The sequence below is a fragment of the Nycticebus coucang genome, chromosome 12, assembly GCF_027406575.1.
Source record: "Nycticebus coucang isolate mNycCou1 chromosome 12, mNycCou1.pri, whole genome shotgun sequence".
NCBI lineage: Eukaryota > Metazoa > Chordata > Mammalia > Primates > Lorisidae > Nycticebus > Nycticebus coucang.
Window position 1 is genome coordinate 100,843,774 of NC_069791.1, and position 14,770 is coordinate 100,858,543.

The window sequence follows — 14,770 nt, forward strand, 5'->3', positions numbered from 1 at the left end:
TTATTTTATTAAGCAAATTGAAGAAGGGGACTTACTCTGTCCACTACTGACTGACCACTGCTTTAATACTTAAGGATACCTGTGACTAGTACATTTCACATTGTTGATATGGCAACGCATTTCATTGTTTTCTGCTTTCAAATTCAATCTTTTTTTTCTCTTTTTTTGAGACACAGTCTCACTCTGTTGCTGTGGGTAGAGTGCTATGGCAACCTCAAACTCCTGGTCTCAAGCAATCCCCTAGCTTTAGCCTCCCGAGTAGCTAGGCCTTTAGGCACCCATCACAATGCCTGGCTAGTTTTTTATTTTTAGTAGAGGTGAGATTTTGCTCTTGCTCAGGCTGGAACTCCTAAGCTGAGGCAGTCCACCCACCTGGGCCTCCCAGAGTGCTAGAATTATAGGCGTGAGCCACACGCCTCTCCCTCTTGATTTTACTTAACGGTACTACTACTTCTAGGGGGTATCTTGGGAATGTTAGGGCTCCCTTTGGTTGTCATAATAATTTAGGGACCCAGAATGTTAGATAGATGTCTTGCAAAGCCCAACAAAGAAATGTCCCGTGTAACTTTAAAATATCCCGCTTGCCTATAACTGTAAATAGGTGGTTCCTCAATAAACGATAACTGTGAAAGATTTATAAGCAGTTCTAGAAAGAGCCCAATGTTCAGAAATTTGTTACACAAATGGAAATTTAATGGATTTGTGATATCATGAAATATTTGCATAAATTGCTCACTATGTGCAGCCTGTCATCCAAGGTATTACTGTATTTCTAATTCTGTATTTAGTTGAAAAGCTTAAAAGCCCCCAAATAGGTCGCTAATGAGCGACAGGCAATGTAAGATTCATTTAACAAACTGGGAACCAAACATTATTTAATTAGGAGAATATGTAAAAGACAGGGATCGCACTGGATCCCACCAGTAGAGGATATTCTAAATACAGCACCTATCATTGTTGTTCTGTGTCTTTCTTATTTATTTATTTTTGAGACAGAATCTTTCACCCTTGGTAGGGTGCTGTGGTGTTATAACTCACAGCAGCCTCAAACTCTTGGGATCAAGCGATCCTCTTGCCTCAGCCTTCTGAGCAGCTGGGACTACAGGCGCCTGCCACAATGCCTGGCTCGTTTTTAGAGACAGAGTCTCACTCTTGCCCAGGCTGGTCTCAGACCCTTGGGCTCAGGCAATTCACCTGCCTGGGCCTCCCAAAGTGCTCTCCTGTATTTTTTTTTATTTTTTAATATTTGTAGCGTGAAGATGGGAACTGATCCTGTCCCCCATTGGGAGGTCTACTGCCCAGTCCTGGTTCTACATCCATACCACCTCTCCATCCCTTGGCACCCATCAGTCCTACAGTTTCAAAGGCCATTCTGAGTACCAGGAACTGAACTACTCCTTGATATGTGGGGGGATTTCAAGATAAGGGATATGTCCAGTGACAGCTCATCATTCCTGTGACCTGTGTCACAGGAACGTGGGATATTCTTTTGACACAATACTCATAAATAAGGCCCGGGTCACTTGCAAGATTACCCTATGTCTTCATTTCCTCCACTTCCACAATCTGACCTGTCTTGTACAAGAACTCTACTTCAGGTAAGGTCAGGAACGGCTGCTTCTTCATTTTCATGTCTCTCTGTGCCTCTACTCTTTCATTTCCTTAACCATCTTATATGAAATGCTTCAGGTCTGGCTTTGTTAGATTCCAACTCATGTGATAACTGCGTTATTTTGCCAAGCATGTCTATATTCAGCTATTGTATATGGTATGTTGTTAAAAGTGATTTTCTTTCTTTTGTGTATTACTGTTGGGGCATCTTATTAACTTTCTGATATGACATTTATTGAAAGCTATTTTGGGCCACAATGGTAAACAAGTGCTATCAGAGAATACGCAAACTCAGCTAGACTTGAGTGCTTTCAGGCAAGGCATCCCTGCGCCCGGGGTGCCTGGCGTGCAGTACGGGCTGCATACCTGTCTGGGCACAGGGAGACGTAGAGCAGAAGCAGTGGCCCGGCCCCCACGACAGTGGCAAGGGAAGACCGCATCCAGGAGCTGAGCTGGCAGAAGTTGCAGTAGTGCACCACGGCGATCAGCGCAGCTGAGCCAGTGAACGTGGAGAACTGTAAGAGGCGCAGAGTTAGCGATGGCCACCCGCCTCCCCACCGCGCATCACCCAGGCTCTACACAAGCCTGCCTAAGCATTTGCTGCTCACCTATATTTCTGCTAATGTAAAAATACTTCTAATGGTACCAAATGGCTTATATATGTCCAATAATTCTTTCTTTTGGCTAGCCAGCAGTTTCAAGGACAGATCAAACCCCTTTAGGACCACTAACCAGAATGCTGGGCTACAAGTGCACACTGTATGTGGAAATGGCATATTGTTTTGGTGGAAAGGTAGGCTTCCTCATTTGAGAACCATTACTGTGTGATCAGTTACCTTCAAAAAACTTTTCTTTGGGCACCTGCTCATGGAAATATAACTTGGTGTTAAAGCACCAAATGTAGTCCACCTGCTGGTAGCTATTATACTTACTTGCAACCTTCCACAAGAGTTTTAGTTTACTGTTTATGGAGTTTAAACCAAAAGGTCCTTTCCTGATCAATAGGAGTGGTTCCAGTTAATCATTTCTGCCAATTCTTTCTTTTCTTTTTGCCCCAGAGTGCAGTGGCATCATCATGGCTCACAGTAACCTCAAATTCCTGGGCCCAAGTGATCCTCCTGCCTCAGCCTCTCAAGTAGCTGAGACTACTTTTCTGTTTTTAGTAAAGATGGGGTCTCACCCTTGCCTCACCTCAAGTGATCTTCCCCAGGGTGCTAGTATTTCTGCCAACTGTGCAGACTGGCACGTTAGTGTTTATTGTCTAGAAATGTGGGACAGATGCTTTTTTGTAAAGAATGAAGGAAAGAACTGATTTGAACCTTGGTGAGAACCAAGTGGCACTAGAGAGGACTTGTGCCCACTGGGGAGTCTTCCGCGCCACCTGGACAGGCCTGTGCCAAGCTCTTCTAAAAAGGCAGAGAAGTGCCAAAGTAGCATCAGAGTTTGTACCTCCTTAAGGGCCTATTTTTAAGCTGCAGTTCCATGTAACAGGCTTATTTAAATAGAGAAATTCTCGAAGAAGAAGATTGTAGAGATAAAATCGCCAAGTCTTTACTTACATGTATGTTTGTCTCAAACTCGGAGGTGACGTGAGAGTAGACAGCAAGTGCCGGCAGTGACACTAGGATGGCTCCGATGCAGTGGCGCGGGAGCCAGCCTGAGATCCACTCCAGCAGGCGCTTGGTGCAGGCCATGACATCCTCCAGGAAAAACACCATCCTGTGGGAGGAGGGTCTAGGGTGGGTCTGTCCGCCAAGGAAGGTGGGAGTGGGGACCTTGTCAGGGCTGCTCACTCCCCACCCATGCTGTGCTGCTGCTGTCCTGGGGCAGGCATGGAATAGGCAGAGCCCCCGCCTCACTTTTGGTAGAAGACCAGGAAACTAGGCTGACTCAGTTTAGTAAACCTTATTTTTAAGGGTACTTGTACTCGGATAAAATGTGCTGGTCTCTCAGGGAGCTTGTAAGAACACCACGGGCCCTGAGGAAAGTCTGTTGGGGAACCACTTGCTGCTATCACCTCCTCCCAGCTGCTTCTGCCATGAAGTCTCAACTAGGGTGGTTTTGGTGGCTTCCTAATATTTAAAGGGTAATATCCTCAAGTTCTGGGAGGCCCTTCTGGTTGCCACAGTGATGGAGGGGTGCTCCTGGCTTCTAGTAGGGAGGAGCTGGGGATGCAAATGTCCTGCAAGTGGCCAGAACAAAGTTCTGCCCTGTGCCCATAGACCTGTCACGCCCCAGGGCACCCACAGAGGCTGAAAACTTGCTGGCAACATCTTAGTCCAGAGCCTACATCCTAGGGTCTGTGACAGGCCTACCATCCTTGCCTCTGGAGAGGCTAGGAGCCACCATGGTTCAACAACCTGAGAGCTTCTTGCACACACCAGGCGTTGGCGCCTTCCCCCTGAATACCTGCAGTGTGTTGACAGCTTTGGCTGTGTGTGGCCATGACAAGGAAATACCAACTCTCTGGCCATTTCCCACAAGGGCACAGGCATAGCCTGACCCTTTTGGGATCTTAGACGACTCTGGCTTCCTAATATTTAAAGGGTAATAAAGCCTTGGAAGATGTCTAAGAATAACCAAAAATATGAGCAAAGGCAGAATACGGGGGTCCTATGAGGCGGGACAGGGAAGTAAGTCCCCAGCCAGGAACAGAGGAGGCTGGGGGTCATTTGTGATAGTCCTCAAGCCTGCAGAAGTCCAAGGATGAGACCGGCTATCCTCACGCTTGGCTGGGGCAGAAGTGGAGGAATGAAACCCAGAGATGAGATGCGGGAAGCTTTCTGGATGAGATGGGTAAGACCCCATCTGGTGTGAGAACTCAGCACAGCTGGCTTCCCTGGGGATCCTGAGTATTCTGTAGCCCAGGTTCTTAGTGATTTAGGATCTCAATTGTAGTTCTCAGAGGGGTCAGGGGAAATCTTCAGGGTGCCGACCTCTCCTAGGGCTTGATTCCTGGCAAACTGAACTAAGTCCTGCAAATGCTCATGGAAGAGTCTCACCTAACTCCTGAGGTGCCTGCACAAAGAGTCTCAGCACCTCAGCCCTGGAAGTCCCTAAACCCAGCCAACCTGCATCCTCAGAACAGGGTCTGAAGGAATGGGACATAATGGCTGTAAGAGTTAAAAAAAAAAAGACATGGAGAAAATGCTTTCCTTAGAGCAATCAAAAGGCTGTAGGCTCCCTTCTTAAGAGGGAACCTGGCGTGTGGACATGTAGGCAGTGAGTGCAGGTGGAGACAGCTTTCCTATTGCAGTGATGGAAATATCCAAAACCATATTGTGATGATATTTGTACAGCTCTGCAAATTTACTAAAAATCACTGAATTGTACCCTTGAATGAGTGAGCTTACTGTATGTAAATTATATCACAATGAGACTGATTTAAAAAAAAGGAAAAAACTCAAATAGACCATGGGCTTGAAGACAGGTTGGCATGTGCTCCCTGGGAGCAGATCCTAGGACGGACTTCCACATGAGCTAAGTGGGTCCCAGGAGCTGGGTTGTGGGTGGTCTCCACTCCTGGGACCCACTTGCACTCCCTTCCCTCCATGTCCACCCTCTTTGCCCAGCCCTCTAGTTTCCCTCTAATAAGGGAGCCAACAGCCTCTTGATGGCTCTGAGGCAAGCATTGTCTCCACACCTTTTTCTTTCTTTCTTTTTTTTAATTGTTGGGGATTTATTGAGGGTACAAGAAAGCAGGTTACACTGATTGCATTTGTTAGGTAAAGTCCCTCTACCTAACAGAGGGACAGAGTCTCACTATGTCGCCTTGGGTAGAGTGCCACAGCGTCATAGCTCACAGAAACCTCAAACTCTTGGGCTTAAGTGATTCTTTTGCCTCAGTCTCCCAAGTAGCTGGGACTACAGGTACCCGCCACACTGCCAGGCTATTTTTTGCTTGTAGTTGTCATTGTTGTTTGGCAGGCCCAGGCCCAGGTTTTGAATCTGCCAGCTCCAATGTATGTGGCTGGCACCCTAGCCACTGAGCTACAGGTGCTGAGCCGGTAAAGTTCCTCTTATAATCGTCCATACCTTTTTCTTTAACACTTCAGGCATTATATAGGTTCAGAAGGATGGAGGGAGTGGAGAGCTGAGGTGGGGGCACCCTGGGGAATTCAGGGAGACAGCAGAGATGGAGAGCACACCAAGGGGTGTCATGGTAGCCAAAGAAAGGTGTCAGGTGTCAGAGGAGAAGGCAGACATTCCAGTCCAAAGCGGAAGAAACTAGTGTTTGGAAGCTTCAGAGCTAGACCCAAAGCCAGTTTTGTCTGCCCTGGGATATTGGGTAAGAGTAGCAGAAACTCAAGGTCTGTCCCCTCATTTCTATTTTAACCTCAGCTCCTGAGGACAATGGCTGGTGAGACTTCGCTAGGCTCACAGGCATCCTGTTGAGAGTGACAGGACTGGATAAGGTGTTTGTGGCACCCAGGAGGTAAGTAACATGGGGCGATCTGCCTGGGGTAAATCGAGTGCCCCCAGTGTGCACAGGATCAGGGACACACAGAGCAGCCTTGAGTTTCCTCAGGGTGCTGGGCTGGTCCCGAGGACCCAGCTTTCCTGACCAGCACCTGTGTTCTACTTGGATCCTCCATCTTTTGAAAAGTGGGTTGTCTTTTTCTCATGGGGCTTATTGGTTCTTTATAAAAATATTCTAGATAGTAGATCCTTGTCAGATATGATCTGATCTGCAAATACTTCCTCTCATTCTGGGTGTTTTGTGGGTTCTTTTTACTTTCTTCTTCTTTTTTTTTTTTTTTGAGACAGGGTCTCACTCTGTTGCCCGGGCTAGAATGCCATGGTGTCAGCCTAGCTCAAGCAACCCCCAAAACCTCTGGGCTCAAATGATCCTCCTGCTTCAGCTTCCTAAACTGCTGGACTACAGGCGTGAGCCATGGAGCCTGGCCTCTCTTTACTTTCTTTTATTGTGTTCTCAGCAGCACAAAGTTTACATCCCGATGAAGTCAAACGTATCTATTTTTCCTTTGTTGCTTGTGCTTCCGGTGTCACACCTAAGAGACCACCAGTTAATCTGAGCTTGTAAAGATTTGTGCCTGTGGTTTCCTCTAAGGTTTGTGGTTTGGCTCTTACACACAAAAGCAGTGCCTGCTGACCCACTGGCTGCCTGTCACTTGCATCCTACACACCTCTTGTCCTCACAGTCCCCCTTTCTCACTTCTTATTTCCCCCCTTTCTCCTTTTAAGTATCTGACCCTGGAGATACAAGGACGAGTGGCCAACATTGGGGCTGCGTGGCCCACAGGTCCCCGCCGGTGCCTGTATTAGCATCTGGGAGGGAGGATGCTATGAAACAGGGCTGAGGTAGGAAGGAAATGACGGCCTGTCTCCACAAACAAGTGGAGAGGGACAGCTGGCTTCTGACCAGTGACTGCCTTGCAGTCAGAATGCTCAGCCATAATCTGTCATGCCAGAAGAGGGAGCTACAGGCTAAGAACTAGAGAACACCCTGCCCCGTTTGCTGAGCACTTTACCTGATGGACACCACGAGGGACAGCATCTCTAGCAGCAGGGCGGCGCCAAAGACTGCTAGGGCGGCAGGAGGGGGAGGCGCAGCAGCAGCCCCATACTTCAGGAAGCAGGTGATGGAGAGAATGAGAAACACTGTTGTCGACAAAAACACATCCAGAAGGGAGCTGAAGGTGGCACTGGCAAAGGTCTTCACAGGAGAATTCTTTATAACCTGTGTAGGGCAGGAGGGGAACTGAATGACTCGAAGTGGCCACAGTGGTCATGGAGCATCATTCAGATGGAAAACCGCCAATGTCTGCTGAGTGCTCGCCTACTCTGGACCTCCTGGGTGACGGTGTGTTAGGCAGGCCACTCCCTGCTACCTGCTTGATGAGGAAGCTTAGGCACAGAGAAGTTAAGAAACTTGCCCAGGGTTACACAGCAACCGATGACAAGCAGTATTTTTCACAGATACTGCATATTTAGCCTGAAAGATGAGTGATTGGCAACGTTATGACTCTCCATCTGTAAAGGCAGTCACATGGATGCAATGTGCTGGAAGTTTCCACCAAATGGCCGGTCCCAGGTCAGCATGGTATGTCAAGTGTGACACAGAGGTGTTCACATGATGTTAGGGAATGAAGGAAGGAGACAATGATGCTATCATGTCCAAGAGATGACTAGGTCCAGGCCCTGTGTGGGCCTTATAGGCCACAATCCATCAATGCTCACAATAGCCCACAGGGAAGGACACACCATGATCTTGGTGTAGAGACTGGGAAGTCAAGGTCACACGAGGACCTAGGCCTGGACTCAGCTCCAATAAGCTGACACCCAGGTGCTCCCCTAACTTCTGTCCAGGGAGTGCTCAAGGTGAAGGTATGGGCTTAAAGGTAGGGGGTGTAGTTGGGAGAAAGAGAAACACAAACCACTTAAGTTGCTTTCCATCTGGCCACCACCAAGAGGTAGTGGATGTCAACTTGGCCTCCCAGCTGGGCTCAGGCTGGGTGCAGGGAGCAAAATGGCCTTTGGTCTGATGCATGTTCCTATTAGGACAAACTGGCTCTGGGAGCCTCGGTTGCACCCAGGATCCCAGGAGCTGGGTAGGAAGAGAGAAGGGTAAGCCTGGACAGTGAGGCAAGGTTGTCAGTCAGTCCCATGTCAGGCTTGGACCCTTCTGTACCACCAGGGAACCAGGTTTGATTCTATGTTCTGGGAGTGTCTTTGTGTCCCAGAGAGTCAGTCTGGCCTTAACCTCTGGAATCCCCTCAGAAGGGCTGAGCATTTCAGAGGTGATGCTGCCTACACTCACCTACCATGGCAGAGGCACACATGTGTCACCCCCTTCTCAGGGGCTCCATCCAGAGCTCCAGAGAATAGCCGGGGCTCACTGCAGCTTGCTGGCATGGGTGCTGCAGGGTGCAGCGGGAGCTCTAAGCCTGCTGTAGTGCTCCAGCAGGCTGGACTGAGAGGGGGCAGCTTCACTTCCATCTGAATCCTAAGGTTTCCTGACTTGCCCCGTTCCTGATGTGGGTTAGCTAAGGCTCACACTCATTGCTTTAGGTGTTCTGAAAACTACGACACGCAGACTGCCTTTAGGTGACGGTGTCCAGCCTGTTGCACAGCCTCCTGTCTCACTCACTATCCATCCCCTTCCTCAACTCAGCCTTGATATCTCTATAAAACACAGTCTGGTGGTGCTACCTTGTGCTCTGGACCCTTCAACAGCTCCTGCTGGCCTTCGGCATGATGTCCATAGCAGGGCAGCCACAATCTGGGCCCTGCCAGCCTCCTACCTCTCCCATCCCACCCTGCACTAGGAAGCACCTACAAACTTCCTGGATGTATCAGACTCTCGTATCTCTGAAGTTTATGGATGCTAACCCCCTTTCTGGAATGTTCCCTCCAGGAATTAATTTGGTTAATTCCTGGTCCTCTCCCTAAAGTAGGCTCCGGAGTTAATGCCCTCTGGGGTTAATCCTCACTCTGGGTTTGGGGGCTCACTGTGTGCTTGAAGGACATTCCTAGACCTCTGGCTCTGGACGGTCACTGCTCCCTCTCAGGCTATGCCTCTCACCTCTGCATCTCAGCCCCGAGATCAGTGCCTGGGGGAACATCTGGTGCCTGGAAGAATGGACAGTAAAGTTGCTTTCTGCTCAGCAGGCTCAGCGGTACAGTACCAGGAGCAGCAGGACTCGGGGCTTGAAAGTCAGACAGCTGATGCTCAGCCTTGCTGGGGGAGTGGGCCACCCACTTGGCCTTTTGTAGCCTGGGCTTTCTCTTTGGTAAAATTGGGATAATCATAAACGTCCTTAAAGGGCTGCTGTGAGGATGAAATGAAATAATGTTTTGCCTTACAGGCCACCAACCAACCACCTGCAGGAGCCATGCCTGGGATGTTAATGAATATTTATTGTCCCTTGGAGGCTGATAGAAGGTAGCACCTCCAGCCCCAAGAGGCATGCATTGGCTCTGTCGTCGCTCTCTAGAGCCTAGGCCAGTGCCTGGACACAATAGACATTTAATAAAGATTTGCTAAATGAAAAATAGAATTTGAATGAGAAACCCTTTCAGTCCTGGGTCCTTTGACTTGGGAACATACATAGAGGTCAGGTTTGAGCCCGGTGGAAAAGAAAGCAGGAATAGGCTGCTTAGAATTCAAACCTGGCTCCAGGTTCTTGTATTTGTTCCTTTCAAAACCCCCCTGCTGAGCACACGGAGGTGTGGGCTCCATGCTAGATGATGGGGTGAAAGGAATGAGAAAGACTAAGTTCTGCCTCAGGGAAAGTCTTGGGAGGGAGGCACAATGATTCCAGAATTGCACTAGTAAAGTTCTAAAATGAGGTGCAAGTGAAGAAGAGAAAGTATATAGGGGAAGTAAAATACAGCCTGGGGTCAGGAAGAGCTTCTTCAAGGAAATGATATTTGGGCTAAGAGTTCAAGGACAACAGAGGTTAAGATGATGCGGTCTAGGTGGGGTGGGGACATGGAACCAGAATTTTATGGAGAGAGATAAAGACTTCCTTAGCTCTTAGGCCCATTTCAGAGGAGAAAAAACCAGACAGGGCAACAAGTACTCAAGAACCCAGGATGAGTGCATGACCGGAGCTCCCTTCCAGGATAGGCGGGGCTGGGTCTTCTAGGGATAGGGACAGCCACAGGGGCCAGGAGACACAGCTGTAGTGAGAATGGTCTGGTGATGATGAGGCTGGGCTTTTTTTTTTGAGACAAAGTCTCACTTTGTTGCCCTCAGTAGAGTGCTATGATGTTATAGCTCACAGCAACCTCAAAACTCCTGGGCTTAAATGATTTTCTTGGCTCAACCTCCCAAGTAGCTGGGACTACAGGTGCCCACCACAACGCCCAGCTATTTTTAGAGATGAGGGCTCACTCTGGCATAGGCTGCTTTCGAACCTGTGAGCTCAGGCAACCCACCTGCCTCGGTCTCCCAAGTGCTGGGATTACAGGCGTAAGCCACTGTGCCTGGCTGAGGTTGGGCTTTAAGACAAAGGACACAGATAGGCTGGGGTTTCTCCGTTGCAAAGAAAAATTCATATACAGTTGCAGTTTAGGGTCTGTGGATTGTGGGAAATCAGTATTAGCCTCCACTTACCCATCATTTGCTAAAGCACAAAATTAATCGTGAACCACCCAATGAGAGCTACTAATTTCTTCAGTGAAATAATAAGGAAAAAACGTACCTCTTCTTGATAGCTGGCCCTGTAGGATCGCTCTAGCTCCTGATCCAGGAAGTTCAGGCTGAATTGATTAATGGGCGGCTTAAAAAAATAATCTTTCATCAGGCTAGAAGACACAATAAATGCAATCGATCAACATTCAACCACAATCACTGTAATTATTTTTATCAAATCATGATTATCAAAAAGCCACTCATCACAACAGCTGCATCTAAGTCACTATGTAATAGACATTGTTCTACCGCCCCTTTTAAAACCTATCTCCAGAAAGTTTCTAACCATAATTGCATTTTATGTCTCATCTCCATTAAAGAATGACTATCCACCATGACTATTAGAACCTTGCTTTTGAAAACATATTTCTAATATCCAGGATTAGAAGATGAAGGCAGCTCTTTTGTTCTGTGAAACGATCTTTTCTGAAGAGCCATCAGATCCTTGTACCGAGAGTCCTTAGACTGATTTGAAGGCTTCAAGTGAAAACATAATTCAGAACTGGCTGCCTTGTCATTCAGAGTACTGACAGTAATTACCACTGTAAAAACTAACAGGTTGTTATCACCAAATTGTGTTTATAGTTAGTGTGATTTTGGTGCTATTGTCACATATGCAGATTGTGCGTGAAACCTGAAATGATAAAGCTCAATGATTTTAACAGCAGAAAAATCAAACCTGCTTTACATGACTCTTTCGTTCTTTTATGAATTGCCAGCAAATAGTAATATCCTTTCTAAACTGCAGAAAATTATGATAAATTTAAGGGAACATTAACATGATTTCTGAAAGTGAATACAGACACAGATACAGTTACTCCCTCTCTCATGGAGTAACTATTAGCATTAAATCAGATAAAATATGTAAAGTGCCTGGCACGCGCTGCCGGACACGAAGCAGGGCTTACCATATGTATACTCCTTCCTTTCCTTGCAGCACGGGGGACTCTCTTTTCTCTCTAACAACTTACTACTTTCTCAGACTCAGGAGAGAGAAAATTTTGTCCCCTGATGTCAATTCTTTCCCCTTTCAGGAAGTATGAACAAAGGAAAAAACAAAGCGGCTGCAAGGAGGGTATGGTTTTGGCCACATTAGCAGACCAGAGGCAGAATCAACACTGCTATGAGCTGTGCTGCTCCTTTTAAATTAATATTGGGAGATTCCACTTCTAGGAATGGAAGTTAGCTTCTCTTGGACTAATCCTCTCACAGATAAAAACTATAAATGATAAATGAAATACAGAAACAATTCCTGAAAGGTACTGGAGAGTGGCCAGAGCAGGTAATGAATGGAGGAGAGTCACAGTTGGAAGAAAGGAACATCATCAGGTGAATTTCCCTTTTTTTTTACCTTTTAATTTTAATTTTTTTTTTTTATCTGAAGATAGGCATTAGTCAGCACCAAGTGTAGAGAAGATAAAATGCAGAAAGAAAAGCCACAGTCTTATTGGCTTTAAAAACCAGAAAAAAAGAGTTTAGGGTGACCACAGATGGAAAATGAGGTTATAAATCCCAGAAGGAAGAGAACTGGACAAGGAGCACCCCCAAATTATGCATATAAACTCTGCTCAAATCTGTAGCTGACCCTTCAAACATGCATGTGAATGGCAGACACTAAGCAGCCTGGTTAAGAACAGCTGCTGCCCACCTCAGGGGATAGAGTTTGGAGTCTGAATTCAGGAAAGTTAACTTCCTGCTGAAACAAACAAAAAGTTGATATTCTTCAAAGAATTATAACAGAATTCAGAGTTTCTAAAGCATCATATGCAATGTCCATAACACCATCTGAAATCACTAGATCCACAAAATAACAGGAAAACATGATCATGATCAATAGAAAAGCAATCAACAGATACTAACCCAAGATTACTGAGAAGTTAGAATTAGAAGCTAGGGTTTACAATGGCTACAGATGTAATATGTATGAAAACCATAGCATAAAGAATGAGGAGAGAGTAACAGATCTATACAGTTGGAATCATTTCTTCATTTGCAGGGGTATCCAACCTGCAGCCTGAGGGCTACATGCTAATTTTGTGAGGACTTCTTTTGCTTATCTGTGGTGTCAGATATAACAAAAAGTATGCATAGCCCTTTTTTTTTTTTTAAAGATAATCAGCTTTTATTAGTGTTTGTGTATTTAAAAGAAAAAAGGTTGAACACTCCTGAAAAAGTGAAATGATACGTTTTGTGGCCTCACCTATAGTGACACTACAAATATTTAAGGATGTGTATCTGTAACTTCTAGAGCAATTACTAAAAGAAAAATGATAGAAAGACGTTAAGGCTAAAGAGCAAATAAATATATTTAAATTAAAAGGCAGAGATTCTCAGAATGGATTAAAAAGCAAGCTTCACAAATGATGCACTTCAAATAAAAAACCCCAGATATGAAGTAAAAAAAAAGGAAAGCGAATAGTAAACAAAAGAAGGCAAGAGTGGCTATATTAATATCAGATAAAACAGTCTCCAAGACAAAGAGCATCACCAGGAGTAAAGAGGGACATTTCAAAATGATAATAAGGATCAATTCATCAGGAATATGTAAGTGTGTAAGTACCTAAAAAATCGTCAGGACTAAAGAGAGACATACACAATTCCATAATTATAGTTGGAGATTTTAGTACCCTTCTTTCTCAACAATTGATAGAATAGACAAAAAAAAAAAAAAGGGGGTAAGAAAAGAGATGGAGGATATGAACAATACTACCAACCACCTGGACCTAATTGATGTTTATGGATCACACATCCTAAAAATGCAGAATACACCTTCTTTTCAAATCTATATGGTATGTTCACCAAAACAGACTATAGGTGAGGCCACAAAACAAGTCTTGATCAATGTAAAAGGACTGAAACCATGCAGATATATTCTTGGACTATGACAACCTTAAATTGGACATTAACAGCTAACATATCTAAGTACCATTCTTTGCTAAGAGGCTCTCTGGAGAAACAGCTGATTCCTCAGCTGGGGCAGGGAAGAAGGTATAAAATCAGCCTGCAAAATCTTGCTAGAAAGTAAGAAATTGATCCAAACAAACGATGGGGCCATGCACAGTATACAGGAGGCAGCCTGAAGGGGGCTCCCATTGGCTAGATTTGGGACAAATGGAGCATCCAAATATAATCTGGACAGTGATGGATTACAGCCCACAAAATAAAATAGAAATACATGAGTTTGAGATGATAACAAATGGATGGATAGATAATATAATGGATGGGGGGAGAGCTCTTCTTCACGGTGGATGCTGGGAGCCACATAATAAATGTGCCAGGAGAGCTGGGGTTAGAAAATCTCCATCTGAAGCATCACAATAAACACCGTTTGGGGCAAGGATCATCAATGGAATAATCCAGGCTGATGAGGAATGGAATATTTACAAGATCTTAATTATCTCCCTACAGATCACTTATTAGTCAAAGGAAAAAATAGTAACTCTAGGTGAGAGAAACTGGCAACACCTTTTCTGGTTAATCAAAATAGAGTATCACTAATCAGGAACAAATGAGCCCTGTGTACCCTCTGTACGTCAATGCCCCAGGAGGGACATGTAGTTTCTGGCCAAAAAGGCAGAACCTGACTCTGATCATAAGGAAATATCACACGAATCTAACTTTGGGGCTATTCTTTTTTTTTTTTTTGGTTTTTGTCCAGGGCTAGGTTTGAACCCACCACCTCCGGTATATGGGACTGGCACCCTACTCCTTGAGCCACAGGTGCCGCCCCTTTGGGGCTATTCTATAAAAGGACTGGGCCAGTATCTTCACAAATGTCAGTGTGATGAAAGACAAAGCCTGACTGAGGAACTGTCCTGGATTTAACAAGACTAAAGAGATGTGATGACTACATAATATTGTAGATCACAAGCTGTGATCGCGGACTGGATCCTGCCCTAGGGGAAGGTGCTGTCAAGGACACACTGAACCAAGTTACAAAATTGGAACATGGACTCTGTATTAGATAAAATATCACATCAACGTTAAACTTCCTGAATT

General features: G+C 45.7%; 1 protein-coding gene across 6 annotated transcripts in view; it reads right to left on the reverse strand.

The window, feature by feature from the left end:
• Positions 1 to 14,770, reverse strand: part of ADCY9 (adenylate cyclase 9) — a 145,752-nt gene that overhangs the window by 5,143 nt on the left and 125,839 nt on the right. For all 6 annotated transcript variants that reach the window (XM_053556803.1, XM_053556809.1, XM_053556810.1 and 3 more), the window contains exons 6-9: positions 10,782 to 10,884; positions 7,104 to 7,312; positions 3,171 to 3,330; positions 1,978 to 2,126 (exon numbers count right to left, since the gene is read on the reverse strand). In XM_053556803.1, coding sequence (XP_053412778.1) covers positions 1,978 to 2,126; positions 3,171 to 3,330; positions 7,104 to 7,312; positions 10,782 to 10,884 — 621 coding nt within the window. The remainder of the gene's footprint in view (positions 1 to 1,977; positions 2,127 to 3,170; positions 3,331 to 7,103; positions 7,313 to 10,781; positions 10,885 to 14,770) is intronic.